This window comes from Martes martes, assembly GCF_963455335.1.
Source record: "Martes martes genome assembly, chromosome: 17".
Classification (NCBI taxonomy): domain Eukaryota; kingdom Metazoa; phylum Chordata; class Mammalia; order Carnivora; family Mustelidae; genus Martes; species Martes martes.
In genome coordinates this window covers 51,910,510-51,932,510 of record NC_137905.1, presented here as the reverse complement: position 1 = coordinate 51,932,510, position 22,001 = coordinate 51,910,510, and the positions used below count along the sequence as shown (strand labels likewise).

Here is a 22,001-nt window from a genome sequence, read left to right as displayed (position 1 = left end):
GCACCACTTGGCCCAGTGTCTTTTGGCAATGTACTTTAAGATAAAAGGGTGCCCTCCTCTCACATACAGTCGTATCACCATTTTGTCACGTTTACCCTTTCCAACCCTTTTTGCTTTTTATTTTCCTTGCTGAAGCCTTTTAAAGTAGAGCCCCAACATCCTATCATTTTACTTCTACATCCTTGGCAGACCTCTCTAAAAAGTTACAGACATGGGCGCCTGGGTGGCTTAATCCTTAAGCGTCTTCCTTGAGCTCAGGTCATGATCCCAGGGTCCTGGGATCCAGCCCCACATCAGGCTTCCTGCTCAGCAGGAAGCCTGCTTCTCCCTCTCCCAGTCCCCCTGCTTCTGTTCCCTCTCTCCATGTGTCTCTCTCTGCCAAATAAATAAATAAAATCTTTATAAAAAAAGTTACAGACATTTTCGCATACAACCATCATACCTTTATCACCCCGAACAAAATTATTTCTTGGTGTCATCTAACACTAAATCCACAATCAGATTTCCCCAATTCTCTCAAAATGGCTTTTTCCCCATTGTTTTATTTGCACCAGAACCCAAAGACCAAACACATATTTAGACATTATATCTCTTAAATTTCTTTTCTTTTCTTTTCTTTTTTTAATTTTATTTCTGGGGAATCTGGGTGGCTCAGTGGGTTAAAGCCTCTGCCTTCAGCTCAGATCATGATCGCGGGGTCCTGGGATTGAGCCCCACGTTGGGCTCTCCGATCAGCAGGGAGCCTGCTTCCCTCTCTGCCTACTTGTGATCTCTGTCAAATAAATAAATAAACTCTTTTTAAAAAAAAAAAGAGTTTATTTCTTTATTTGAGAGAAAGAGAGCATGAGAGGGGAGGGGTCAGAGGGAGAAGCGACTTCCCGCCAAGCAAGGAGCCCTATGCGGGACTCGATTTGGGGACTCCAGGATCATGACCTGAGCTGAAGGCAGTCGCTCAACCAACTGAGCCACCCAGGTGCCCCTCTTAAATTTCTTTTAATCTACAGCAGCTCCCATATTTTTTATGCCAGTGTAATTCAATTTTAATAAAATTATAAGGAAGGGGCGCTTAGGTGGCTCAGTTGGTTAGGCATCTGTCTTCAGCTCAGATCATGACCCGCGAGTCCTGGGATCCATGCAGCATGGCCTGCCTGCTCATCGGGGAGCCTGCTTCTCCCTCTGCTGCTCCCCCTGCTTGTGTTCTCTGGCTGTCTCTGTCAAATAAATAAATAAAATCTTTTAAAAAATAATAAAATTATAAGATTAAATTGGAGAAAGAAAAAATGATCAACAGGTAAGAAGATTAAAAGGCCTCCTAAAATTGGGGTGCCTGGGTGGCTCAGTGGGTTAAAGCCTCTGCCTTCAGCTCGGGTCATGATCCCAGGGTCCTGGGATCAAGCCCCGCATCGGGCTCTCTGCTTGTCAGGGAGCCTGTTCCCCACCCCCGCCCCGCCTGCCTCTCTGTCTGCTTGTGATCTCTATCTGTCAAATAATAAATAAAATCTTTTAAAAAAAAATAAAATGCTATCTAAAATTAAAATCTGCCCTCTTAACTAAAAGGAAACCTTTCTTTAGGTAAGCTGAGTATATGATTGGTTGTATTAACTGATTTTTTTTAAAGATTTTATTTCTTTATTTGAGGCGTGCAGAGCTGAGGGGAGAGGGGCAAAAGCAGAGGGGGAAGCAGACTCCCTACTGAGCAGGGAGCCCTACCAGGGCTAGATCCCAGGCCTCCAAGATCATGACCTGAGCCAAAGACAAACATTTAATTGACTCAGCCACCCAGACACCCCTAACTGATTTTTAATACATTTCTTTTAATGTATTTAATGTACATTTCTTTTAATACGTTTATTTTAACGTATTACAAATGATAAAAATGAACAAGTAGATATTTTAGCCTGGACTTCAGCTTCTGGCATTATGATGGATTAGATGTAATAACAATGTTTTTCCAACACTGGTGGTTTCTTAAAAGATAGACTTCATGGGGCAACTGGGTGGCTCAGTTGGTTGGGCATCTGCCTTTGGCTCAGGTCATGATCCCAGGGTCCTGGGATCGAGCCCCACATTGGGCTCCCTGCTCAGTGGGGAGCCTGCTTTTCCCTCTCCCTTGACCCCTCCACCTGCTTGTGCTCTCTCATATATATATATATATGTATATATATATATACACACACACATATTTTATATATTTTATATATTTTTTAAAAAGGTATACCCCATGAAAGGTCTTCAAGAATCCCTCCCCTACTTCCCCCCAAAAAACAGAGAGCCAATAATTAACCAAAAAAAGAACATTGGAATAGAACCACCTGCCCAGCGGCTGCATTGGCATCACCAAAAGCCCGAACGTAGCTTGCGAACTGGAAAACGGTACACTTTTTCTCCAGGTAAACCAGGGTCTCCCGGGACAGCTGAAGTGGTTCCAGGTTGCTAACACTCCTGAAAATCTGTGGAAGTAGAAGTACATACTCCTGACAGGACTCAAGTCAACATCAAGTAATGAGTTCAGAGTCAAAGACCACCAGCACAGAGGCAAGGGCTGTAAGTTAGAATCCCAAGCAGGCTCGACACTGAAACCACTGAAACTGAGCCCGCCACGGGACTCCATCCCATGACCCCGAGATCATGAATGAAATCAAGAGTTGGATGCCTAGCTGCCTGAGCCACCCAGGTGCTCCTAACTCATTTTTAAAAAAGATTTTATTTATTTATTTGACAGAAAGAGAGAAAGACCACAAGCAGGCAGAGAGGCAAGCAGAGAGAGGGGGAGGAAGCAGGCTCCCTGCTGAGCAGAGAGCCTGATGCTGGGATCCCAGAACCCTGAGATCATGACCTGAGCCAAAAGCAGAGGCTTAACCCACCGAGCTACCCAGGCCCCCCAACGTAACTCATTTTTTAAAAAGTCATCTCTATGCCCAGCATGGGGCTCAAACTCATGACTCCAAAATCAAGGGTTGCACGCTCCTTGGACTGACACTGGACTCATATACTATTCTATGTACATTTTTTCCTCTAAAAGTTTGATGCAATTTAGTGCATGGATAAACATCCTAATATTATTAGCTATTAGAAATCAAATCTAGGGGCGCCTGGGTGGCTCAGTTGGTTAAGTGACTGCCTTCGGCTCAGATCATGATCCTGGAGTCCGGCACTGGGCTCCCTGCTCAGCAGGGAGTCTGCTTCTCCCTTTGGCCACCCCTCCCCCCAGGCTCTCTTTCTCTAATTCTGTTTCTCAAATAAATAACAAAAATAAAAATAAATTTAAAAAGAGAAATCAAATCTAGAGAGACACCTGGATTGCTCAGTAGGTTAAGCCTTGTCTGACTCTGGATTTCGGCTCAGGTCCTGTTCTCAGGGTTGAGAGATTGAGCCCCTTGTTGGGCTCTGGGCTCAGCCGGGAGTGTGCAGGATATTCTTTCCCTCTGCCCCTCCTGTTCATGCTCTCTCTGTAAAATAAATAAGTGAATCTTAAGAAAGAAAGAAATCAAATCTAGAATGCAGGCAAAATATGTCTGAAAGGAAGCAATTTTTTTTAAACATTACTATATTTTTGTAAATACATTTGGTTGAACGAAGGCCCCTGTTCTCACAAAAGAGAAAAGTTCTAGCTCATTATATTCAGAACCGAATGAAATTTTACTTTATCAGTTTAAACACACGGAAGAAGGAAACTAATGTATGTCAATCCGGAATTGGCTAAATTGATTTTGTTAGATCCATAATGTTGATCATAAAAAGACATTTTTTAAAAACGACATATATTTATTTGGTCTAATGAGGAAAAGTTTGAAGGCAACATTAACATTGTGATCATATTTGTCAAAATGTGTTAATATTCTGGGTTAAACTGTCAACTTTTTATTTCGGGAAAGGGCTTGGGAAGGAGTATTTTCACGTTTGGCATGCTGCACTAAAATGCATAAATTTATTACCCAAAGAATCATATTTTTATGATTCTGGGTAATAAAGGATTTCATCCTTCTTTTTCTAATAACAAAAACAACCATCTCATTTGGTGGTTACTAGGCAACGTCGGCAGGACCAAACCATCCCGCGAGGGTGAAGGGGGAGATGGTATTTCTCTCGGTTTTGCTCGAGATTCGTCATGCGGCCATCTTTGAGTGGGGCACAGCTCTCCGTACCTTGGACTGTAAAGTAGACGGAATGCGGTTGCCAGGCAACGCCTCGGCACAGCCACCATCTTTGAGTGGGGCACAGCTCTTTATCAATTTAAAATATAAAAACATCTTAGTTTACCTGACGTTCGCCAGACAACGCCTTGGCGCGGTCCTTACCTTCAATCCGGGCTCTTCATACTCTTCTTTAAATAAATGGAATCAAACAATTAGGGAGAAACTACGAAGCTTTACGAGTACGATGGGTGCCATCTTTCTTAGGGGCATATGACTTCCGGTCGAGGCGGAAGAGCACCTAAAGGGCTCGGGGGAGGTACTGGAATAGAGACTGAGGATGGGTTTGAGTTGGGTGAAGAAGGCGGGAAATCTACTTCTCTTCCAATCAGCTCGCCATCTCGCCCTCCGGCGGCTTCGGACCGCCTGCCGACAGCCCAACTTAGTGTGACCACGGGCATGTTCTAAGGTGGTCGCTGACTGCCCCCACGAGGGGACTGGAGAGGGTTCCAGATGGGCGAGGAGGGGACAGAGGGCACCGTACATCTGCTTTGCCTTGCGGCCTCCAGCGGAGTCCCCCTGTTCTGCAGAAGCAGCCGCGGCGGTGCCCCCGCCCGCCAGCAGGTGGGGCCCTGGACCCCTGGATCTTCCAAATAGAAGGGGACTAGGCACTTGGACTCTGGGTCGTAGGGGAGTAGGGTCTGGGGAAGTTTCAGAGTCGAATTTAGAGGGCCAAGTGTGCAATGACTGGTCTAATAATCCTGGTTCCCATAAGAGGAAGGCCAGGGAATGTAGAAAGAGGAGGGGGCTGGGACCCTGGACAGGTCCCAAGGTGGAGGGGAGGGGCTCCTGTCTAATGTTCCCAACTTTTCCCCAGCTTCCGTTCTCTGTCATCGGTTCCCTCAATGGAGTACACATGTTTGGGCAGAATCTCGAGGTGCAGCTGAGCTCTGCAAGGACGGAGGACACGACCGTGGTGTGGAAAAGCTTCCATGACAGGTCTCCAAGCTGTAGCTTTTGGGGCAGGGCCGGGGGCTGGGTGATGGCCCCTGTTGAAGATGACCCTGAGGCCTACCAGGTCTCCAAGGCCAGCTGTTTACTTGGCTGTGGAATCTTTGGCAAGCTAATTACCCTGTCTGATCCCTGAGTTTCTCTGTATGAGAAGCAGGTTGTGCTGGCTGGCAAAAGATGTAGCTTGCATCCAGGGTCAAGGGCAGACCCTCTCCTCACGGTCCTGCCTCCCTGGCCTGGACTCATTCTTTCTTCTCACCTTCCTTTCTCACAGCATCACCCTCATTGTGCTGTCATCTGAGGAGGGGACCTCGGAGCTGAGGCTGGAGAGGCTACTCCAGATGGTGTTTGGGGCCATGGTGAGACTCCCCAGCCCTCTTCCCCAAACCCAGAAATCTGAGCTCTCAGCATCCTCCTCCCTCACACCAGGTGAGGAGTCCAGATCCCCAGCTCCTGCTCTCTTATTTGGTTCTTCTAGGTTCTTCTTGTAGGACTCGAAGAACTGACCAATATCCGCAACGTGGAGAGACTGAAGAAGGAGTTAAGGGTGAGGCTGCAGTACGCGAGCACAGAAGTTAGAATCCCAGGTCACGGATATTCAGAAACTACAGTTCCCAGCTGCCCCTGGGGCAGCCTGGTCTACTGACCCTAGAGCCAGGCCCAGCAGGGCTAGTTTTCTGAAGGGGAGGCAGCAGATCTGGGGCCCACCTGGGTCCTAAACTCTGCCTTCCTCCCTTTGCTAGGCCAGTTACCGCCTCATTGACAGCTTCCTGGGGGACTCTGAGCTCATCGGGGACCTGACCCAGTGTGTGGACTGTGTGGTTCCTCCAGAGGGGTCTCTCCTGCAGGTACTGAGAATGCATTGGGAACCCTTCAGCCTGTCACTAGCCCTGGCTCAGCCTTCATCCTCTTACCCCTGGATCATTGCCTCAACCTCTTCTCATCCTTTGGGCTTCCATCCCAACCCCAACTTGGCCCCAGAAGGGTCTTTCTTCACCGAGAGCTACCCTACGCCTGCCCAGCTCACAGCCCTTCCATGGCTTCCATCGCCCCCAGGACAAGCTCCTGTCCCCCCAGCCCGTTGTTCGAGGACCTGTGGAATCTGAAACCCTCCAATGTGCTCACCCTGACCTCTGCTAACTCCACAATCCACCTTCACCCAGCTGCCTCGGGGGTTCCCCGGACCCCAACAACTTCCCAACTTCTTTGCTTGGCACACGCTGTTCCTTTCGCTGGTGAATTTCCATCTATCCTTCCTTAAATACTGCTCTTGTCGAGTCCCTGGCATGGGCGCCTCCTGTGACATGACTAGGGGCAGGTGACATGACCTCTCCCAGCAGGAGTAGGTGGTTGATTGTGCCCACTTGGCTCATGCTGTTGAAATTATTAACTTCAGTAACACGTGTCAGTCTAGGGAGCAGCCACACTAGCTGTTTAAATTACAGTGTGACTTGGGGATGGTACTTGCTTGTGAAGGTGAAGGAACCCAGGCCCAGGGAGAGTGAGGCACGTGAGCATGCCAACAGGCCGACTTTGAATTGTATGCCTGTCTCTTCCCACTCCTGGCCCACCTGGGAAGTCACTGCCACCCCTGCTCATGTCTCCTGACCCAGGAAGCCCTCTCTGGGTTCGCTGAAGCGGCGGGGACGGCCTTTGGCAGCCTGGTCGTGTCGGGCCGGGTGGTGGCAGCAACAGAGAGCTGGTGGCGGCTGGGGACGCCGGAAGCCGTGCTGCTCCCCTGGCTGGTGGGGTCCTTGCCGCCTCAGGCCGCTCGCGACTACCCGGTGTACCTACCGCACGGGAGTCCCACGGTGAGCTGGGGGAGTCGGGGCGCCGGGGACAGGGAGCCGCGAAGGGACCAAGAGGCCCGAACGCGAGGAGGCGGGGCTTCGGCGGCAAGGGGCGGAGCTCCGGCCAGCCCCTGCTGCGCCCCGCTGCAGGTCCCGCACCGGCTTCTGACCCTGACGCTGCTGCCGGGTTTGGAGCTGTGTCTGCTCTGCGGGCCGCGCCCTCCCCTCAGCCAGCTGGATCCACAGGTGAATCCGGGCCATGTCCCCGCTTTTCCCCCCTGTAACACCCTCTGCCCGCCCGCCCCGTCCCTGGCTCACCACCCCTACCGGCCAGCGTCCTCTACTCCGCACTCGCCCCTACACCCTCCCGCCAGCCCGGTACCTCTATCGCTCCCATCCCCTCCTTGCAGGCGTCACCCTTTCCCTGGTCCCCTGGGTCCCCCGCCCTCGTGGGCCCCGCCTCCCCACCCTGGCCACGCCCCCTCCCCGGTACCCGCCCCTGACCTCACCCACGGGCCTCGCCTCAGCTTTTGGACCGCTGGTGGCAGCCCGTGCTGGACCCGCTGCGGGCCTGCGTGCCGCTGGGATCCCGAGCGCTGCCCGCTGGCTTCCCCCTGCACACGGACATCCTCGGGTAGGGCTTGGACAGGGGTGTGGGCTGGGGGGTCCTCACCCCCTCTGCCCTGGCCACAACACCCCCTTTCTCACAGGCTGCTGCTGCTCCACCTGGAACTGAAACGTTGCCTTTTCACGGTGGAGCCCTCTGGGGTTCAAGGTGACTGACAGGAGGGCCAGGCCGGGAGGGGCTTGGGCCCAGGGGGGGACTCTCTGTCACCCTCTCTTCCCCCGCCCCCCCCCCCCCCCAGAGCCTTCTCCTGAGCATCGTCGTCGCCTCCTGCGCTCCTTCTACACCTTGGTCACCGCCACGCACTTCCCACCAGGTGTGCCCCCTTTGCACACGCGAGGACACGGAATCTCCGATCACACAAGGGAGGATGGGGCATCCACACCGGCGGGGAGGGGCAGGGGGGTCGCAGCCTGGAGACCTCAGAATCCACTGGGCAGCCCTAACAGGTAACGCTGAGACTTCCTCTCTGGCCCAATGTCATGGATGCCATGACTGACTTCACCCTCGCAGGTGAGAGGGAGCTCCCGTCACATCACTCTGCTGCTGCAGACGAAGAAACTGAGGCTTGGTTAGTAAGCAGTGGAGAGCCATGAGTCACACATAGGTTCCCAGAGCCGCACTCCACTGTACTGCTGCAAGCACACACTTTGCCACTGTCTTTGCCCCTCGGGGTGCGGGGTGTCAGAGCCTAGGTTAGGAAGGAAAAGTCTTAGAACCCACGAGGCCCTAGGGAGACAAAGGAAGGGACAGAGGACTGGCCCCTCCTAGCTGTGTGACTCCACCTCCCCCACCTGCTTCCCCACCTAATGTGGGGGGGGGGTGGCGGGGAGGGTTCCAAGGGCTGGGCCTGGAGTCCAGTGCCTGGTATCTGCTCAGCATACCTGCGTGTTCGTGATCTGTACTGCTAGGCGGACGGTCCAGGGCTGCACACGGCGTCCCCAGGAGAGAGGGGGCTGGAGGCTGGCTAGGAAGATGGGGGAGAAGGTCCACGTCCTTCAGGCGACCGACAGCCCGCTGGAGGGCGCGAGGCCCTCACCTGTCAGGCCCGGGATGTGTGTTGCTCCTGCAGGTTCGCCTACTAGGTGTCTGGGGCCCCCCGGTCACCTCGGCCCTTCCTGTCGTTCCTCCAGAGCCGGGGTCAGCAGAGGACAAGGCGGAGGAAGCGGCCCAGAGGAGCCAGGTGCCAAGAGCCTGCTACCTGGTGTCTGGGCCGGAGGAGCCGGGCACGGGCTGGCGGCTGGTGGCTGTGCAGGCGGGCCCGCGGCGGCTGCTGCTGCTGCTGTCGGCCCAGAGTCCCACCCACGCGCTGCGGGGCTTGGCCACCCACACTCTGCAGGCCCTCAGCCCGCTCCTCTGACCCCTGCGCCTGAGCCATTCACACAGACACGGCTGTTAGCGTCTCTCGGTTTATTCGCTCACAATAATACACAGCCCCTGGACGGGGAGGGGGCAGGAGGGGCTACGATGGGGTGGGGTGGGAGGGGAGGAGGCGCCCACTTCCCTGGCCCCTCTCCCCTCTGTGCTTAAGGGGGAAAGGGAGGGAGGGGGCTCCCCCTTACCCCCCAGAATGTAAACAGCAGCAGATGAACAAAAATAAAAATACAAAAGGCCGGAGGAAGGTTCCAGGCATCCCCCCACCCCTGGGGTCTTCCCTGTCACCAGTGGAGGTCCCCTCGCTGCCCCATCCACAGCTGCCTCAGTCCTAGGGGCTGCCCGGCGCCGGCCACATCCCCGGGGGCAGAGTCCAGGGCTCAGAACTGCTGGGCCAGCAGCTCGCACAGGTGGCGGGAGACGGGTTCCTTGCTGGTGCGCAGGGTCAGCCGGTACATCTGGGTGGGGGACATGGCAGCACAGACTCAGGGAGGAGGAAGAGGGGACAGAGAGCCCGGGGGGTGGGGTGGGGGGGATACAGGGAGATAAGAGAGGAAAAGGACAAAGGGATTAGAAAGATGACAGAAGGGACAGGAGGCGGAAATAAAAACAACACAGGAGGGAAAGGGTGAAGGGTGAAGGTGAGACCCAGAAGGGACAAAGGATGTGGCAAGGAAGACAGTAGACAGAGGACACAGGGACACAGCACAGAGGGGCGTGATTAAAAATGAACACACTAAAAAAAAAAAAAAACGAACACACTGAGGCGGGGGGGGGGGGGGGTAATGTGTCAGTCTCAGGGGCGCCTCCCAGACCACTGCTCACCTGAGCCTGGGCGTTGGGCTCCAGCCGGAGCAGACAGCCCACCTGCAGGGCTTTAGTCTGGATGATTCCAGCCCCCACGAAGTTCTCAGGGTTGGGGTCCACATTGTCCAGGAGAGCAGAGCCAAACCCCAGGAGCTGAGAAAGAAGGGTAGCTGTCGGAGGGGGCCACGTCTGGGAGCCACCAGGCAGTAGCAAACCATTTCCCCCAAAATCCTTGTGAGTGGGACCTGGCCCCATTTTACAGATGGGAAAACAGAGGCATGGAAAAATGCGAACTGCTCCCCAAACCCCAGTTAGGGAGAGGCAGGTCTGGGCTGTGGGTCCAGGGGCCCCTCTCCTGTTTGCGCAGTGGTCACTCACTTTTGCCTTAGTGACTTCCGCATCCATAGGGTGGTTGGCTTTGAAAATTTTCTGGGCCTCCTGTTGGGGGCTGGGAGCAGGGGGAAAGGTTCCGGTCAGGTGCTTGGAAGGCCCCGTCCCGCACCCCCCAGCAGCTGCACCTCGGCCCCCCTCGCTGCTCACAGGCTCAGCTGCTTCCAACGCTGGAAGAAGTCCTGGGCCGCCATCTCCGTCGGCTGGAAGAACTTGTTGATGGTCACCGGGAGCTTCAGAGTGAGGGACTGGGGGGCGCCCCCGTACCTAACGGCGAGGCGGGGAGGGGCGGCAAGGAGGCTCCATCAGACCCCACCCCCCCACCACCGCCCCAATCCAGAAGACTACAGCCGCTTGGCAGGGCCCCCGCCCGACTCACCGGAAGCGCACGGACAGGAGCGGGGGCGTCAGGAAGTCCCGCAGACATTCGATGTTGAGCACCTGCTGCACCTGCGCCCCGCCGTCCACCTGCGCGGCCACGCGCTTGGTCTGCACCGCCAGCTGTGCCCGCTGGGGGTCAAGGAAGCCAGAAAGAGGCGGCAACCCCCTTCCACTGACCCCCCACCCTGTGGTCTTCGCCACTGAACCCTGATGGTTCTGAACCCCTGCCTGCAGGCCTCCAAGGGGCCGGGCCTGCCAACCCCGGCACATGGTAGGAGGCCCCAACTCCGAAGCCCTTCCTCAGTGAGCCCTCTGGCCTCCCACGAGGGGCTCAGGGACCTCCATTATGGCACAAGTCACACCGCACTAGGGCAGAAGCTCTCCTGGGGCTGGGATGGCGGACTCGAGTTTGAATCCTGGGATCTTACCACCTTGGGGACTCTGGGCAAGCTACTTTACCTCTTAGCCTCAGCTACAAAATGGACATGGCGTCCTCAGCATTCAGAGAAATAATCCAGTATGCGTACTTGTCCGTGTGTCTGGCACACGGTCAGGGCACCGAAAGTGGCTGCAGTGTGATCACATCTACCTTCAAGTTGGCAAGGATGGCATCTTAGGCGTCTCCCGCCCCTGCCCCCTACCCATGCCTAGCATAGAGCTGAGCCCGCCGGGCACTCTGGAGGTGCTATTATTTGAGGGCTAAATGACGCAAAGGACTGAAAAGGTCCTCAAAGGTTTTAGGCCTAACCGCTGTCATTTCATGGGCATGAAAACCACTATCAGAGAAAGGAGGGAGGACTGACACCTTCCTTTATGCCAGCCACCCTTCCAGAGTTTTCCAACCACACTGCCCTTCAGAACAACGCTATGAGGAGGAAGAGGATCTACACTTCAGACACGGGACAGGAAGGCACAGAGAGGCCAAGCGACTGGCTCAGATCACACAGACAGCCCTGCTCGGGGATCCAGACCCGCAGGCCTGGCTCTTGAATGCAGGAGACACTGGAATCGTGGGTGTGCAGCCCTTGGAGGACGAGCTCAGGACCTGGAAGCAGCCTGACAGGGACAAACGGAGGCACCCCTCTCCCATCACTTCACTGTCCTCAGGCTGTCCCGGGGAGAAGAGGCCCACCCCCGTCTCACAGACGACACTAAGCCTCGAACACGTAACCACATGCTGAGGCTCTGAAGAGTACCGAACAGGGTTCTGGACCGGGGTTCGTCTGCTTTCCCGAAGCCAGGAAGGCAGACCGGGAGGGTCAGGGGGAGGGGGAGAGGGCTGGGCCAGGCCGGGAGGATATGAGTCTGGAGGTCTCCAGGGTGGACGACAGTGGGCGAGAAGTTCTGGAATTGCACGGATGTCTTGTTGCCATAGAAGAGATACATGCGGCCTGCGGAGGGTGGGGAGGGGCAGGGCTCCATCTGACTTCCTTAACCTCCTCTCCAGATGCCACCCAAAACCCAGGTGTCCCCAAAACCCCATCCCCACACCGCCCAGCTCCGGACGCACCCAAGTTCTGCCGGAACTCCGACTTCACTCCAATCTGCAACAGCTGGTTCTCAAACAGGACCCCGTTGTTCTTGCACACGAACCTGGGTGGGGGCAGCGGGGAGCTCAGGATGCCAGGGGCGCCTGTCTAGGCCCTGCTCGGTGCTCCCCACCTGTCCCCATTCCCTCCCTGATCCTCTCCGTGACTCACTTATTCAGCAGCTCATCGGCTTCAGGGATGGGCGGTCCGATGTCCTCAGGACCTGGGCTGCAGGCGGGGAAAGCAGTGAGATGGGAAGAGGTTGGGGGGCTAGAGAAGACCCGAGCTAGAGGTGGGAGACTGTAACCCCTCAAAGGACAGAACCCCAGAATCCACATACCCAGATTCCCCCAAAGAACCCCAGAATCAGACTGGTGATTGCCTCTAATGGGACTAGGACCCTGGTGTGTGCTGCCACCCCTGCCCCATGTCAGAGGACCCCGACTTTCACTCCCCTCCAAATCCTTGCCTCTGCAGCTCATCAGGAACCCCTTGATAAGAGCTTGAAGTCCCCTAACCCTCCCTGGGGACACCCCTTACTCAGCAGCTGGAGCTGGGTCAGCCAGCAAAGCCATGGGGCTCTCAGGGGCAGGCGGCTCCAGCTCGCTGGGCCATCCAATCCCAGAGCAGACAAGAGAAGACAGGCGTGGCAGGCAGCCAATCCCAGAGAGGCAGCAGAGGGCCGGGGAGAGAGAGAAAGAGGGAGGAGGGAAAGAGAGAAGGAAGAGCAGGCTGAGACATGGCGATGGGGGAAGGACTACACAGGGCGGCCAGGGTCAGCCAAGAGTCCAGAGTGGCCAGAGGGAGAGAGGAGGCCAGGGGAAGTGGCAGCCACGGCGACAGAGGCACAGGGACAGGGAGGGAGGAGGGGACCGTGAGGGGGCAGACGGAAAAGGGGCAGCCTGGGGCCCCGGCAGGCAGCTGTACCTGAGGAAGGCCTCCTCCGGGGTGGGCCCCAGGCTGGGCTGGGCCGCTGGGCCGTCGGAGAAAACGTCCACCAGGAGGTTCCCTGCGCCCGAGGTCGCTGGGGCTGCCGCTGGGGGAGGGGCTGCCCGCAGCCCCAGGAGGTCGGCGGAGGGTGAGGGCGTCGACTGCAGGAAGGTGCAGGTAGAGGTGAGCCGGGGTAGCGCCCGGTGGCCCCGGCCCTGACAGCCCAGCCCCTGGGACTCACCACAGTGCTAGGGGTGGGCTCCACGCCCCCATTGATGTCATTGCTGCTGGGGTCCCTCCGGCCGTCATCCAGGGCGCTGCCGGCCCCAGGCCCCTTCTTGCGTTTCAGCTTGGCCAGGATGGACGACTCTCGCTCCGGGAAGGGCGGCATCTCTTCCAGCACCGTGGCCTGTGGGGCCAGAGGGCGAGAGCGGGTCAGGGACAGCTCGGCGGCCGAGGCGCAGGGGTGGAGGAGGGGCGCGCGGGGGCCGCGGCGCTGACCAGGACATCCGTGCTGGCCACCGAGCTGAGCGTGAGGTACTCGACGGCGCGCTGCTGCAGCTCCACGTCCGCGTTGCGCAGCTGGGAGCCGGCCCGCAGCACGCCCTGGATGGTGGCCTTGGTCTCCGGGAAGAGGTTGATAAACTTGATGTAGGTGGACAGCAGCAGGGCCCGGGTGGCCACGCTGCACAGGTGGAACTTGGAGTGCAGCAGAGAGAACTGCACCGGGGGGCTGGGGAGGGCGGGGGGCGTCAGCACGCGGCTGCCCGGCCTCCTCCCGGAGCCCCCCTGAGGCCACCCCGTGCGGCGGCCACCGCAGCTCTCTGTCCCAGAGGCTCCTGGGAGCTGGGCTATCTTGCAAGCACCAGATGGTTGTGTGAGCGGCCAAGAGGGTCCCTGGGGGCCCCAACACCACCAGCCCCGGACCCCTCCAGGATGCACGTGTTCACCACCTCACCTGGAGCGGGGGTCCCCAGCAATCAGATTCCCAAACTCCCCGAGGATGTAGCCGCCGACCTTCACCATGTTCTCATGGCAGGCGGGGGCCTGGAGTGCCTGGAGGTGGGGACAGGGCGGGTGAGCGCAGCAGGGAGCCATGTGCTCTGACTCAGGACTGCTCAGGGGTGCCAGGCGCAGGGCTAAGCCCGGAATGCCTGTTAACTCGTAGAACTTTCACAAACGCTACGCTGTGGGTGGGACGATAGGTGGGGAAACTGAGGCACAGGCCAGTTACGTGACAGGCCCACGTTCACACAGGCGGTAAAACCAGTGGCACCATGCCCCCCTTCCTGGGGCAGAAGGCTGGGGAAACCGGCAGGATGTGTGGGTCGGTGACTCTGTGCTGGGTGGCCCGCACCCGTGGCCCATAGACCCTCATGCTGGCCTGTGAGGACCCGGCCCCCAGGGAGGCCAAGGCAGTGTTCTGAGGAGGAGGGAGCAAGATGGTGGTCACAGCGGGTGGGCCCCACAGCCCCAGCTGTCCCTGCTCTGCCTCACTGTCCCACTGTGGGGGCGCTGACCTCAAAGACGGTCTTGGCAGCGTAGCCCTGGACGTCGTCGCGGTTGGTGACGATCTGCAGCACGCGGTACCACACCTCCTCACTGACGTAGTCGCCCGCGATGCGGATGAGGTTGAGGATGGTGTCCACGTACCAGCTGTAGTCCACTGCGTACTTCTCGGCCAGGATGGCCACCTTCAGGACCTGCCAGCCGGGGAGGGCAGGTGTGCGTGTGCACGCAGTCCAAGCGTGGAAGAACCAGATCTGGGCTCACCACTGTCCCCAACCGGAGACCCCAGAGGTCCAGGCCCCCAGCCCCCTCCTCCCTCAGAGCCGGGAGTCCAGGCGCCCAGCTCCTCCCGGGACTTACAATCTCCTCGCGGATGGCGTAGTCCGCCGTCTCCAGGTACCGGAGCATTTCTGACACGATCTGCTTGGCGTTGCTCCGGTCGCACATGGCGTAGAGGAGGTCCGCCGCCCGCTGTCGCACGCTGACGTCCCGCTCCGTCTGAGGGAGGAGAGCCGGGGCGGAATGTTCTAGGCTCTGCGGTGGCCTCTGAGCCCTGCGCCTCTCCGAGGGAGCAGAGGCCAGCGTACAGGGCCTGGCCCGGGGCAGGCTCCGCGGTGGTGTACCTTGAGGGCGTTGATGACAGTGTCGATGTGCGTCTTGACCGCCTCGTGGGAGAACTCGGAGCTGGCCAGCGTGCACATGCTCTCCAGCGCCAGGTAGCGCAGGTTGGTCTCCCGATGCTGCAGGAACTGGCCCAGCTGGTTACAGGCCCGCACCAGGAGGTTGGGCTCGCTGGCGGCAAGAGGCAGAGACGGGAGGACGTGAGAAGGTGGAGGACTCGGGCCCAGCTGAGCCATCTCACATCCCCTTCTGGACCTGGGTCTTAACTCCTGCCCTCTGTCCCCGTCATGACCACTCCTGGCGGCCGCCTGGGCCGCTGGGCTCAAATGAAGACAGTCAGGAATTCTGCTGTTCCCAGGAGGGGTCCAGCACCACTCCGGGGAGGTGACAGTTCGCAGCTTCATCGTCCTCCTAGCTAGCAGTCCCGATTCCCAGCCCCAATCTCCTAGGACGCAGGAGTCTGGGCCCCCAGCCCTCCTGCCCCCCAGGCGGGCACCTGTCGTAGTGGATGATGAGGCTGATGGTCTCGAAGAGGATGGCATTCTTGGCGTTGGAGTGCTGGACCTTCTTGGACTTGGGGGGCTCCTGGGCCTTGTTGAGCACGGTCTCCAGACACTCCACCAGCCGCCCCTTCACGGCAGCGTCCTCTGGGGACATCGAGGGCATGTCCCGGGATGAGCTCTCTGCCAGCCCCGCCCACATGCAGGGCAGAGCCGCTCCCACCCCCAGGGCTCTCATCTCCCGCAGGAAGGGTCCCTGCAGCTGTGGGCTGGGGTCTCTGCTCCTTCTAGCTCATCCTTGGTCTCCAGGTGACCAGAGGGCCAACAGAAGAGACCGGTGCTGACTCCCACCCCTGTGAGCGTCAGTTTCCCCTCCTGCAGCACTGATACCCTTTAGGTTTCTCACAGGAAAGAGAAACCTTCCCAGAGACGCTGTGAAACCAGGATCGCCCCAAGAAATGGTCTGAGCGCCCGAGACAGACACACGCCAACCAGGAGCTCCCACCAACACCAATAACTGCCATTCCGCGGGGTGTGAGGTGACATCCTGTGCACAGATGGGCTGTCAAGCCTTCTAGGGGAAAATGTCACACCCGGATGTATCAGGCGGCTCATGGGGTAGAGGGATGAACTGCAGGACACGAGGCAACTCTGGGCCAAATCTAGAAGGCGGGACACCCCTGCAACGCCAACTCTCCCGGTTTCCTCACAAAACCGGTAGTTTCTTCAAAAACTGGTGGGAGGGCTATTCTGGAATCCCCCCCAAAAGGGGCAAAGACATAAGGAAATACAAGTCGCGGCCCTCGACTGAACTGTATTTTGTTTCAGCCGTACAAATAAGGCTGTGGACAGCGAGGGGGGGGTGAAGGGTACCTGGACAGCGGACAACACCATGACCTTGAAGCTCCTCAGGTGTGACAAGGGCACCGTGGTTTTGCGCAGTGTTCTTGGGTCTCATGAAATGTGGATGGGTGTATTTTGGGCACGGGGGAAGCATGAGGACGTCTGCGACTTATGTCACAAGTGTCGTAAGTGAGCCAATGAGTATGTGAGACGGCGAGATGGCAAGCCAGCCAGGGCGCCAAGAGTAGCGTTCAGGGTCTCTGCTGGGTCTCGGGGCCTCACGTGTTCATGACACCCTTTGCGCAGGTGATCTTTCTGTTTGAAATGTTTCATAATAAAAAGGTAGGGTGAGGGCGCCCAGGTGGCTGAGTGGGTTAAAGCCTCTGCCTTCTGCTCAGGTCGTGATCTCAGGGTCCTGGGATCAAGTCCCGCATCGAGCTCTCTGCTCAGTGGGGAGCCTGCTTCCCCCTCTCTCTCTCTGCCTGCCTCTCTGCCTACTTGTGATCTGTCAAATAAATAAATAAAATCTTAAAAAAAAAAAAAAAGGTGGGGTGAAAGTCAATGGCCCAGAATAAAGGGGCAATTCCTCTAGATTATGAGCAGTAATTAAATTCTATACTTGTCATCTTTCTTTTTCTTCTTTTTTTCCCTTACTTTTTATGTTTCAGTCATCTCTATGCCCAGTGTGGGGCTTGAACTCATGACCCTAAGATTAAGAGCTGCCTGCTCCACTGACTGAACGAGCCAGGCCTCCCTTGATACTTGGATCTCGAGGCACACCTGGATGGCTCAGCTGGTCCGTATTCGACTCTTATTTTCAGCTCAGGTCGTGGTCTTGGGGCCATGAGGTCGAGCCCCATGTCAGGCTCCCTGCTCAGCAGGGAGTCTGCTTCTCTCTCTCTCCCTCTGGCCCTCTCCCTACTCTCTCTAAAATAAGTAAATAAGTCTTAAAAAAAAAAAAAAACAAAACTTGTATCTTGGTCGGATCCCAGTCTGAACACACTGTATTTTGGAGCTTCAAGCGTGACCGCAGAGTCGCTGCCATGAATGAGAACGCCCATAGTTTTTAGAAACGTGCAACAAGATATCCAAAGATAAAAACATGATGTCTCTACGCCAGTCTTAAATACTTCAGAAATAAAAAGAGCAAACTTAGAACACACACGCACCACCAAACGCAAAGTCTAGACGATGGGTGAGCTCTAGCTATCTGGACATTGGAAGATTTTCCATAATACGGTATCAGAAACACTTTCCGTAGATAAATCAGGAGGTGGCCTCTCTGGCCCAGCACTACCTGCTTGGGGCCACGGCTGCAATTCCTATGACACAGGGGGTGACAGGAGGCGAGGCACCTGCTCCAGGGACACCCCGAAATGATGAGGCGGGGCTCCTGGGACGGAAGTGAGGTCCGAGATCTGCCTGAGTGCTTCCTTGCAGGATGAGAAAGAGGCCCAGGAGGGGAACGAACAAGGCTTTCCCAAGGCCATGGGAAAAATTCACCAGTGGCCTTCACAGGCCGGAAGCGGCCTCTGCCTGTGCGCGCGCACACACACACACACACTGCCACGCGGGTGCACACAGACGTGTGGACATGCCCAGACTTGAACACATGGTCATGCGTTCACGCGCACACTCGTGCACAGCTGCCCATGCAGACTCAGGGCTGCACGTCAGTCCCTGGCCACAGCAGGTGCGCAGTACCCCTGGCCGAACGGAAGGGAGCTGGTTTGTCAATCCCCTCCTGTGTGCTGAGCAGCTCAGCACGGGCTCCCTCAAACCTGCTCTACGAGGTCAGGCAGCAGAGGAAATGGGGCACTCGGCCCTATGGACCCAGGGCCTATGGGGTAGAGGGAGGGACTTGGAGCCAGATGCTCGCATCAGGCTCCGCCCCTTAGTCGCTGCACAGGCCGCGATATGTGACGTCTCATCTCCAAGCCTCAGTCTCCCTGTCTGCATGCTGCAGGGAGGGCTCCCCTTCACCAGCTCTGTCGGGAGGTCACAGACACCCCCGGTGCACTGCCTGGCTCACGCTAGGCTCCTCATCCACACCATGGCTGTGACCTTGAGCAACAAGGCCATGAGAACCTCTCACAGAGCTATGGTCACCCAAACAACACAGCCCGGGATCACCCCCAGATCGGCTGCGGGGACCGTGGGCAAGGGCCTCCCCTCCCGCAGCCTTGGTTTGGTCCCAAGACAGGTGTGACAACAGCCCCTACACTCCAGGGCTGAGCAAACCCAGCACAGTGTCCCAGGGACCCTGGCCCACAACAGGAGATCCACAAGACGTGAGTGATCTGTCCGATCCTTTAGGCGGCGCCCCAGCACCCACAGCCTCACAGAAACCCTGACAGGGCGCAGACCCGAGGCGCCGGGGCCGGGCGCGGGCGGGGTCGGCGGCAGTACCTGGTGGTGGGTAGCACTGCAGCAGCCGCAGGAGTTTCACCGAGAGCCAGGGCGCCGGCACGAAGTAGTAAGTGTAGTCCTGGAGGTCGGTGGAGGCCGAAGAGACAATCTGGAGGGCAGAAGAGGGGGTGAGGCATGGACAGGGAAGGGCACGGGGCAGGGGCAGGGCAGAGCCACACCGACTTCCCAAGCATCTGAGGCCCGGGGAGGGGAGTACGGAAGCCTGGAGCACGCAGTGAGCTTAGACCTCAGCCAGGGCTCCCGACTCTTCATGTAACGCTGCTGTCAGGGGGCAGGAAGTCGCTGCCAACCCGCGCTCCCTTCTGCGAGCCGCTTACTCCAAACAGGAGCCTTGTGGTGCCCTGGGCTCCTCCCTGAAGCATAGATCAAAACAGCTCACTGGGGACTTGTGTCCCTGTCGCTGTCCCCCATGGCTGGAAGCAGCTCAGGGGTTAGGAACTAGCCCTGACCCTTTCCTGGGTTCCCAGGCCTAATACAAGATCAGACATAAGAAAGGCTCTGGGAAGAGATGGGGAATTAGGAGAGTGCGTGACGTTTTCCCCTCATGGCAAGTGCCTGCTCAACCTGGGAAATCCCTCCTCTAGGAAGCAATCCCCACCATGCGCTGTGCCATGGCCATGATGGCGCGTGCCCGGCCCCCAGTGTCCCCGTCCGTGTCTCCTCGGCCAGCCCGGCGCACAGGAGTATTCGGGCGTATGGTGAATCGATGACAAAGCGACTGAATGACCTGGTGTGTCTGTTCTCTCTGCTTGTGAATCTCGGCCTCCTCTGACTGGCCCAGGGAATGTTAAATTCACTCCAAGTCTTCATTCAGGGATCACCTCTCCCAGGAAGCCTTCCTAGACTTCCAGGCTGGGGTAAGTGCCTCCTTTGGGGTCTACAATGTCCCGTACTACCTCCATGACAGTCCAGATCACCCTTTTTATGAAAATCTGTGCTGTCCGGCCTGCCCTGCCCCATCTCTCCCCACCAACAGGACAGGGAGCTCCTGGAGGCCTCGGCTCTGACTCATCTGTGTCCCCAGAGCCTGGTACACACAGGCAGCCTCAGGCATGTTCCCAGGAAAGGGGCGAAGGTGGTGAGAGGAGCAGAAGGAAGGAGGGGAACGGAGAGGTTCGAGAAAAAGGAACAGGAGGCAGAGCAGGGAATGCGGGAGGAAGCAAGAGACAGTGGGGTAAGGGGGAGGAAATCAGGAGAGACACTCACACCCCCTGGGTGCTCATGATGCCCAATCCCATACTGACATTATACACACTGACTGACAGTAGCTACACTGTGAACCGGGCCTGGTATTGTTCCCAGTGAACAGACAGGGTCAGTGAGGACCAGAGGTGAAACCGCTTGTCCGGGCCCCACAGCAGGAATCAGCTGTGTGGGCCCGGATGAGCCCAGCTCAGAGGCTGAGTTCATAACCACTGTGCCGGGCTGCTCCTCGGGGACAGTGAGGGGGGACCAGGGAGTTGCTCCAGAGGACACAGGCGCCAGGGCCCCCTCCCGCACCCCACGATGAGACCATACCCACCCGGCTCAGGCGAGACACAGCCAGGGATATGCAGGTCTTGAAGTCGTCCGGGTTCTTCTTGCACAGACAGGTGATGAGACTGACAGCCGCCGTGACCACACCCTGCAGAGGCAGACAAGTGGCGGGTCAGGGCCGCAGGGGGAAGGTCAGCCTGGGGACAAGTGTCCAGCTTGTGGATCTGAAAGCAGAGACTCAAGGGCTGGGTGGGTGATGGGTACTGGGGACACTGGACAGGATCCCTGGGCAGTCGGGGTGGGGGAGGGTATCAGGGATGGGCATGGGGGTTTCTGGATACTTGGGTGGGTGATAGGTACTCAGGATGCCGGACCAAGATCTCTAGGTACCTGAGTAAAGGCAGGGACAGAGGTGGGGGGCCCTGGGCATCCAGGTGGGAATCGGGGCAGGAGTGGGGCATCCCCCCGGTTTCCACATAAGCATCTAAGGCAGAAGGGGTTCTGGGTGTGTAGGGATGGCTCTGGAAGGCGACCGCCCAGGGTGTCCGGGCGCCAGGCCCAGGGCTCACCATGTGCTGGTCATTCAGCAGGTGCACCACCCGGGCCGTCCACTCGCCCATGGGTACCAAGTCGGGCGAGGCCTTGTACAGCCGCAGCAGGCACAGGGCCGCGCTCTGTTTCACGCTGTCCATGCTGTCCCTGTGGGGACACAATTGGGTGGGGGAGGTCAGCGCTTCCCCAGCCCCACACAGACCTTCCCTCCTCTTCCGCTCCTCCCAGGAAGGGCGGCCAGCAGCAGGTGGAGAGAGCCGGGGGACCAGGGATCCACTCTGGTGCTGGCCTCATCATGCACCAAGCCTCAGTTTTTTTATCTGCAAGATGGGCTCCATCTCGGTAGTCTTGGGGTCACTGGCAGAACTCCGCCAACCGCCAGGCCTGCCCGTGCACCTTCACTCGCTTACTGAATGCTTCTGGAGCACCTCCGGCAGCAGGCTCTGCTGGAGGCGCTGTGGACAGGGAGGTGGACAGACTGGTCCAAACGTCTGTCCTCACAGAGCTTACCTCCCAGCCAAAGCCCGGATCCCAGCACACGCACCAGACACTGTCCGGTGTCAGTGCTACGGCGCCAATGAGCACAGGCGCAAGGAGCGCCACTTATGCTATTTTGCAAGAAGGGCTCTCTGATGAGGTGGCAGGTGAATGGAAAGCTGAGCTTAGTGAGAAAACCCCGAAAATCTCTGCACAGCCCATCCCGGAGAGAGGCCACAGCCTGTGTGGAGGCCCCGAGGTGGCCGCAGGCCTGTGTGTCGCTGCTGTCAGCGAGCGAGCAGTGGAGGGGGAAAGGCCGGGAGATGGGACAGGGGGACCAGGGGACAAGGGGCCAGACCATGCCAGGCATCAAGGGCCATGGCGCCGACCCTGCTTTTTACCCAGGGGGAGACGGAGCCGCTGCAGGTGGCGAGCAGGGAAGCACCAATACTGGGGTGACAGCAGGAAAAGCACCAGCCAGGGCCCTTCCGCTCCTCCCAGCACTGAGCCAGGCACAGTCTGGGACTAACTCGTTTATCTCTCCACGACAAACCGAGGAACTGGGGCCAGACACATGAGCTTGAGGTCCTGACCGGTGAAGCATGCGCCTGCGGGAGGCCACT

At 57.6% G+C, this 22,001-nt stretch overlaps 2 protein-coding genes across 4 annotated transcripts in view; one reads left to right on the top strand and one right to left on the bottom strand.

Moving 5' to 3' along the window:
* Window positions 1-4,445: 4,445 nt before the first annotated feature.
* Window positions 4,446-9,198, top strand: FUZ (fuzzy planar cell polarity protein; the record flags this gene model as incomplete). Of its 3 annotated transcripts, none has more annotated exons than XM_080828185.1 (11): window positions 4,446-4,757; window positions 5,011-5,132; window positions 5,419-5,503; window positions 5,623-5,691; window positions 5,888-5,992; window positions 6,758-6,955; window positions 7,085-7,180; window positions 7,462-7,568; window positions 7,645-7,709; window positions 7,876-8,008; window positions 8,693-9,148. In XM_080828185.1, exons 1-11 carry the CDS (start codon window positions 4,647-4,649, stop codon window positions 9,087-9,089), a joined length of 1,488 nt encoding a protein of 495 aa, XP_080684311.1. In that variant the 5' UTR covers window positions 4,446-4,646. The 3 variants fall into 3 exon arrangements, with proteins under 3 accessions (XP_080684311.1, XP_080684312.1, XP_080684310.1); XM_080828186.1 differs by lacking the exon at window positions 7,876-8,008 and adding an exon at window positions 7,801-7,875 and having other exon boundaries at window positions 4,455-4,757; window positions 8,693-9,198; XM_080828184.1 differs by having other exon boundaries at window positions 4,455-4,757; window positions 7,801-8,008; window positions 8,693-9,089.
* The window catches only part of AP2A1 (adaptor related protein complex 2 subunit alpha 1), a 30,006-nt gene continuing 16,959 nt past the window's right edge, over window positions 8,955-22,001 (bottom strand). The window contains exons 5-23 of the mRNA XM_080828183.1: window positions 20,919-21,048; window positions 20,396-20,497; window positions 18,853-18,961; window positions 15,597-15,747; window positions 15,103-15,271; window positions 14,840-14,977; window positions 14,491-14,673; window positions 13,929-14,026; window positions 13,472-13,703; window positions 13,212-13,379; window positions 12,968-13,131; window positions 12,212-12,268; window positions 12,022-12,104; window positions 11,814-11,902; window positions 10,510-10,634; window positions 10,281-10,397; window positions 10,119-10,188; window positions 9,759-9,893; window positions 8,955-9,391 (exon numbers count right to left, since the gene is read on the bottom strand). Of these exons, the coding sequence (XP_080684309.1) occupies window positions 9,314-9,391; window positions 9,759-9,893; window positions 10,119-10,188; window positions 10,281-10,397; window positions 10,510-10,634; window positions 11,814-11,902; window positions 12,022-12,104; window positions 12,212-12,268; window positions 12,968-13,131; window positions 13,212-13,379; window positions 13,472-13,703; window positions 13,929-14,026; window positions 14,491-14,673; window positions 14,840-14,977; window positions 15,103-15,271; window positions 15,597-15,747; window positions 18,853-18,961; window positions 20,396-20,497; window positions 20,919-21,048 (2,398 nt within the window). The 3' untranslated portion in view covers window positions 8,955-9,313. The remainder of the gene's footprint in view (window positions 9,392-9,758; window positions 9,894-10,118; window positions 10,189-10,280; window positions 10,398-10,509; window positions 10,635-11,813; window positions 11,903-12,021; window positions 12,105-12,211; window positions 12,269-12,967; window positions 13,132-13,211; window positions 13,380-13,471; window positions 13,704-13,928; window positions 14,027-14,490; window positions 14,674-14,839; window positions 14,978-15,102; window positions 15,272-15,596; window positions 15,748-18,852; window positions 18,962-20,395; window positions 20,498-20,918; window positions 21,049-22,001) is intronic.